This window comes from Nicrophorus vespilloides, unplaced genomic scaffold, assembly GCF_001412225.1.
Source record: "Nicrophorus vespilloides isolate i.1.1-1 unplaced genomic scaffold, Nicve_v1.0, whole genome shotgun sequence".
NCBI classification, from domain to species: Eukaryota; Metazoa; Arthropoda; class Insecta; order Coleoptera; family Silphidae; genus Nicrophorus; species Nicrophorus vespilloides.
This window is the reverse complement of record NW_017096457.1, coordinates 357370-364460: the sequence shown is the minus strand read 5'-3', so window position 1 is coordinate 364460 and position 7091 is coordinate 357370. Positions and strand designations below refer to the sequence as shown.

General features: G+C 34.8%; 1 protein-coding gene across 1 annotated transcript; it reads left to right on the top strand.

Moving 5' to 3' along the window:
- The first annotated feature begins 311 nt into the window (after positions 1 to 311).
- On the top strand, positions 312 to 7019 carry LOC108557063 (RING finger and SPRY domain-containing protein 1-like). Its single transcript, XM_017913450.1, has 7 exons — positions 312 to 1032; positions 4718 to 5069; positions 5134 to 5341; positions 5404 to 5663; positions 5728 to 5942; positions 6005 to 6262; positions 6333 to 7019. The coding sequence occupies exons 1-7, from the start codon at positions 830 to 832 to the stop codon at positions 6424 to 6426; spliced, it is 1590 nt and encodes a 529-aa protein (XP_017768939.1). The 5' UTR covers positions 312 to 829; the 3' UTR covers positions 6427 to 7019.
- The last annotated feature ends 72 nt before the right edge of the window (positions 7020 to 7091 follow it).

Here is a 7091-nt window from a genome sequence, read left to right as displayed (position 1 = left end):
TCCTCGATTGAGGTTAGGCACCAACCACACTCGACGACTGCACCAACTCCAACTCCGTAATTAAATTCAAAAATGAAAATTGAAGTGTTATTTGTTTTACAAATTTTATTGGCTGTTAAATGTTAACGTCAATATGTTTTGAGTTATCTTAAATTTACGTAGTGTTTCATTGCATGTGATTGTCATGTTAAACTAATTAATTAACGCTAATCGGTGTAAATAATTAGTCTTCCCTAATGATGTTTGCGCGGTGGGGAATACGCGTTTTCCTGGGTTGGTCAACCTGCGTGTCATCACGCTATATATCCAGTTGGAAACCTAACCATGAAAAATAGACGAGTGAATTCCGTTTGGTGATGTTCAGTTTATTTATATTGCACGAATTTGAATTGCTCGCCGTGTGTATTAGCTAATTGCTGCAGCGCAATTGTGCGTCTGGTGGTTGTTGTTTAGATAATCGTGGAAGATCGTCCGAATACATTCCATATGCCAAGAGCAGAAGAGAAGAACGATTCCAATCGAATTAACACAAACGATTACAATGACATGCTGAGTGCGATGATTACACCAACGTAAACAAGGATAATGGAAAGTTTAAGTGGATCAGATTGAAAATAAAATGAGCATGTAGTGGCGAACGGCCGAATCGGTTTATTCGCATTATTTTCTTTCCTGAAATCTTACAGCAAAAAATAAAACCACACATAACATATCATTCCCCCATTTTCCTTCACCTCCTCCGTTCTGTTTGTTTCTGCTAGTCGAATTTGCCACAAGTATTATCTGTGCTGTGTACTAAAGAATCAGATCACCTGCGAATGATAATGCGATGGGTGTTTGTTGTTGCAAAGAGAAACAGGATGCCGGAGATTTGTACTTCCCCAGTCAACTGAGAAACCAACATGTTGTTGAGGGCATCCCAGATGTGCCAGAATATTACATGGAAAGTGCGGAAAAAGGCTGCCCCGATTCCGACACTGTTGATAACCTAGTGCTAGAGACTTTGGGTGTAATTGGGACACTGGTGGATAAGTAAGTGCATATCTTTATTATGATCATTTAGCTGTCTGTCTGATAACTTCGTTTTTTTGCTTTGTAATATTTGTGTACACATACACACAAACATGCACTCTTTTATCACTAATTCAATTGCACACAATAATATCCAGCACTTGATAATGGCAAGTCGCTGATTACAGCACAATGTTTGCAATGCTGACTCTTTTTTTTTTTGTTCAACACCAGCTTGCTGTGACAAAGAGACCTGTGAATCACTCTTGTTGAGTGATATTAATAGATTACATTGGTTGGCTGTGATGACAAGAATTGTTGGTATCTGCTGTAATTATCATGACTGTTCTAATTGTGATTGAAAACACCTTGCAATCATTATACAATTACAATTTGAAAAATTACATCTCTCTCAAAAAAAAAATCAATATTTCATTGGTATAATAATAATGTTACATAAATAATTGATTTACATTGTTCACAAGTGCACAAGTTTTAAAAATGATATAGAAGGCGCGCAATACGGGACTTCTCTTCTCATCGTCACTCTTTATGCGAGGTTCCACTGTATTTTTTAATATGTTTCACTATACGAGTAAAAATCCGGAAATTTTGGAACGGATTAAACTGCGAGGTTCCACTGTATATTAAAAGTAAACACTACATTTAATAACATAATTTAATTATTTTTTTATATAAAACTTCATGAATTCACTTAATTTTAATCTGATAAAATTTAAAGAAAATAATATGTTTGTTTAACTTTTTTTAAATTATAATATAATTATTTATGATAACAATATGTATTAAAAATTCATTAAGCTCTATCAGATTTTTAATTTATCAATTGATAAAAATTTATCGTACAAATATAAACAAATATTGTCGTTGATTTTTTGCTCAAAATAAATGTATTTAATCTAATTGGATTTCCATACAATAATAATGAAACAAAAAGTTAACAAACTGTTACAAAAGGCTATTGACCATAGGTCTTTCTGCCCTTATATTCATAATTTTACAAGTTTAAAGAAAATAAAAAAAAGATTTTCGTAAATTGGGACTGCTTAAACTGAGTACTTTCAGTAAAATTAATTTTTCTTTGCAATAAATCGATATTCTAATTGGATTAATAACAACGAAAACCCGGGATGGAATATGTCTGGACACTTGAATAACTAGTACTCCACATCGACAATACATGTGGAGTCCTAGTGGGTTTTATGGAAGAGTATGGATTAAAGTCAGTATAATAATAGTATTTATTTAACACTTAGAGTATTAATCTGAATACTTAATGCTTAATCTAGCTTCCAGTTGCTAACAAGCATAGGTTACTTTTTAAGAGTTATACTAGAACTAACATGGGTCTCGCACTAGGACTATTACTGTTCTAGGACTAACTAAGACTGATTGATACACAGTACTTATTAACATATATCAACACTTTGTTGGTTGGACACAACAACAGGTTTTCGTAAATTTAGAACTTTCCATTGAAACGATACAATTTTATTTACTGTCCAAGCAAAGATTTGTTCTTTTAAAAATAATGAAATGCTAAAAAAGGTAAACCCGGAACTAAGTTAAAATATTTTATTATTTGCATTTAAAGTGAAAGTTTAAGCTATTTGATTCATTATTTTTGATAATAATGTGTTATAAACACGTTACATTGTTTATAAATGTATTCGATCATCAGTCTATATTTGTAACTTCATGTTTACAACAAAACTTTTTTTTTGTTATGAAAACGATATTTGTATTATGGACTCGTTGAAAATTATCTTTATTATTGTAAGTTGACAATAATAAATAATTTTACTTTAAATATTGATGATCTTAATGGACAGTAAATATTGAAGATTCTTTAGAGCAGTGATTCTCAAAGTGTAGGTTGCATATCCATTCTTCGGGGAGTCGCAGAAACTTTTTATGTCTAAAAACATATGTCATAACATGTCTAAATCACTGCTTTAGAGATCAGAGCCACCAACAGTTGGATTGTTTATCCATATTTATTGCTTTGTTGATAAACAACAACTTACACCTTTCTCAAATAAGTTCAAGAATATCGAATATGAAATATGTGTTATCAAACGATAATAAATTTGCGGGCCACTTGGAATGGGGCCACACGGTTTACTAGATATTGCCATTACGTAAATTATCGATCTCCAGCATTCAATTTGAGCCGCCGAGTTATTCGCATGTCAGATGTTTTGTATTTCATCATATATACCCTAATTCTAAAGTTCATATAGAAAATATTTTATTCTTGGTCAATTTTATCCGACCAATTTTAGTCATAACAAAACAATATTTTTCAAGTTGACGAATTTTGTGTATATTTCCGTCCGTTAACTGGGACGTCTTTTAAATGCGTTTGTTCTTATTTAAAACAATACGTGACGTGGAATTATTTTTAATTGACGTTTATTGTTGTTATTGTTTTGTTCTCTTTATAAAAGAACGCAGGATTTCAAACATCAGTTTTGTAATACTTTCTCTCTGCGTAATTCTAACTTCTTAGATGTAATTGCAAATGCAGATAGAACAATGATGTAATTGCGGTTATTTAATGTTCATAAGATACGTAGTATCTTTGTGGCTTCGTAATTTGAAGAAGCGCTTGAATCCTAATGATTTAAAGGTGATCGATTTTACTTTCAAAAAGGTTGAACTCCTCGTCGTATGTGTAACAAAAGTTCTATAAATAATTAATTAGTTTCTAAAGTAAATTTCCTATGTACTCGGTGTTTCATTTATATTCTTCTCTCCCCCTTCGTCTTTCTATTTTCGTGTACTCGCTCTATGAAATATTAAGCTCGTGGAATTCACGTCACTTTATAGATAATTTTATGGTCAATAAAATAAAACCACGCTTCATTACTGTCGGGGGGGAGGGGGTTATTTTCCATTACAGTGTACACAAAATTAAATCTATTTTCTTCTCGGAATTTATTTAATAGGAAGCGAAAATAGATTATATTGTTTATAACATATTCGAATTGGAAAATAACATTCATACTTGTCACAAGTATTGCGATTTTTTTAAATTTAAATACCTGTTGCACCTATAACCTAACCTTTATTTTTCTTGTGACACTTATAACCTAACTTAACTTGTATAATATTACTTTTAACCTGAAACAACTTAACCTATTTCTAAATAGTTACAGGCGCAATTGTATTTCGAATATTAATTGAATGTTATTAATTTGCAAATCGTTGAATATCATATAAAGAAAATATGTTGTCGTTTTGAATAATTTTCAGAAAAAAGGAATCAGTCATCAAATTATAAATTACATTCAGAATATTTATAATTAGGAATATAATATACTTGTTTTATACAAAAACGTACGATGTTCGATTATATTAATTTTGTTTTACGATATATTTCACATAAAGGCAATTATACTTGGAGATAATCGAACAAAAGTTGAAATCATTAAGAAAAGTATTAAATTCTTGTGGCCCAATTTAATTTTGTTAAAACTTTTTTTGGATAAATACTTTACGAATGAATGCATGATCAAATTTTTGTTTAGTATTTAAAAAACATGTGGTTTCACTGAGGAACCACTGGAAAATAAAAAGCTTGGAAATCATTACACTTTATGTGGTCCCATAGTGGAACCATTCGTACACAAAAGGTTAAAGTTTTTGGTATGTTATAGTATAAATTATGATTTTTTTGTAGTGAGCAAGATCCGCCTCCTTCGATGTTACGTTTACACAGTATAGCGGACAACGAGGAAGGATGGATTCAGGTGGTGAAGTCCATGGTGCAAGTGATCCCGATGGACGATCCTCTGGGTCCATCGGTGATAACCCTCCTCCTGGATGATTGCCCTCTTCCGTCCAGGGAGTCCGTGCAAAAAGTAGCGAAGATGTTCAATCTCTCGAAAGAGCGTGCGATCGCTGGTCGATTGGCACCTCAAAGAGAAAGGAACATCTGCGTAGTTCTTGGATGCATCGCCGAAAAACTGGCCGGTCCCAGCAGCTTGGGAATCTTGAACGACGAGACCCTGGATTACCTCCTCGCCAATCTTGTAAGAGCTCTTTTAATATCTCTCTGCCGCATCCTCCTCCACTATCCATTAATAATAATTACAGGACACCGAGCGCGATCCGCACGTGATATTATTCTCGCTGATTGCTCTTGAGAAATTCGCGCAGACCAGCGAGAACAAGGCAACGATAATTCGCAGACTGGAGACGGAAGATCCTTGTCCCATTTGCAAATTGGAGGAATGGCGCCAAGAGACGCATTTCGTTCGCAGACAAGTGGGTTTCTGCGCTCAGTGGGCTCTTGACAATCTCTGTAAGTTCGCAATTAAATGCGAAAAGACATAAATTACATATTGCGATTTGTTGTTGTTGCAGTTGTTATGAATAATCGGAAGTTTACGTATCTGACCATAAACATGGGCCACATCAACGCCATGCTCAACACGGGAGACGTGAGCGAGTACCTGAAGATCTCTTCCGATGGATTGGAGGCTCGATGCGACGCATATTCTTTCGAGAGTGTGCGTTGCACGGCGCAGGCTGATTCTGGTATTTGGTATTACGAAGTCACGATCATAACGCCCGGAGTTATGCAAATCGGCTGGGCAACAAAGAACAGCAATTTCCTCAATCACGTAATGATATGAAGACGGCAATGGGTGTTTTATTTATATTTGATTCGATTAAATTGGTTTGCAGGAAGGTTACGGCATCGGGGACGACAAGTTTTCGCTGTCCTACGACGGCTGTCGACGATTGATCTGGTACAACGCCAAATCCGAGCCGCAAACCTTGCCACGCTGGAATCCCGGCGACACGTTGGGATGCCTCCTGGACTTGGAGAACCAGCAAGTGGTGTTTTCTATAAACGGAATGAGTTTACCACCATGTACACATGTGTTCTATATGGCAAAGTACTGATTATTTTCACGTCCGTACTTGACACCACCTCTTAAAATTTGTTCTTTCTCCTCAGATCTGGTTTCTTCGCAGCGGCCAGTTTTATGTCGTTCCAACAGTGCCGCTTCAACTTCGGCGCTGATCCTTTCAAATTCCCGCCGGAGCTCGATTTCTCGACATTCAACGAGCACGGCATCCTGGAGCCCGATAACAAGCGCGTGATGCCTAGGCATATCTTTTTACTAGAACTCAGGCAGCAGAGTGTCAGGGAGGACAGCTGCACCATTTGCTATGATCAAAAGGCTTCCGTGCGGCTTATGCCATGCGAGCATTCGTAAGTATTTTCCCTCCCACATCAAAACCACTTCCATCATTAATTGATCTTTTTTAACGTTTAAAAAAAGGGGGTTCTGCAAAACCTGCGCATCTCAACTGACCGACTGCCCCATGTGTCGCGCGTCTTTCTGGCAAGTCGTCGAAGACAATCCAAGCAATTGAAATTGATTCAAGTGAGTAGTTTATAGGTGTCCACTAAAATTTTATCGAGGAAATTTAATCGAGCTTTAAAATATTTCCATTAAATGGAGGTTAAAATGTATCCTTCCTTCGTAAGAGAGAGAGAAAATATTGATAATTGTTAAGAGTTTTATGCATTTGCATTCTCACCGTTCTCCATTAATTTAACTGTCGATGTAGCCAAAGTGTCACGCTTTGAGATTCAGATTTTTTTATTATTGTTTTTTTTTTTTTTCTAAAAAAAATCGTATTTTTTTTATGGATTCGACGCTTGGTTGCTTCCTGAACAAAATTACTATGTACTAGTCGTATGAAGGAGGTAATTCAATTATTTATTTTTTAATCACTGATTGGGGGTTTAGTTTTTTAAGACTGCTGGATTGGGTAGCGTTTCTACTTCGATTTTATTTCTACTTTCTTTCTATGTCCGTTTACTCTTTAATTTATTAATTCCGATCATATATATATTATATATAACTGTACTTACTTGTGTATAGAGTCCATTTTGGCGGAGGATCAGTAACATGTAAATGGTTGTACATTTTATACATATTATATAAGCATATACATTATTATACATACTTTATTTTTTTAATCGATTATTTTCCGGCCTAAAGATGGGTTTTATAATCAGGTGATCGAAATAT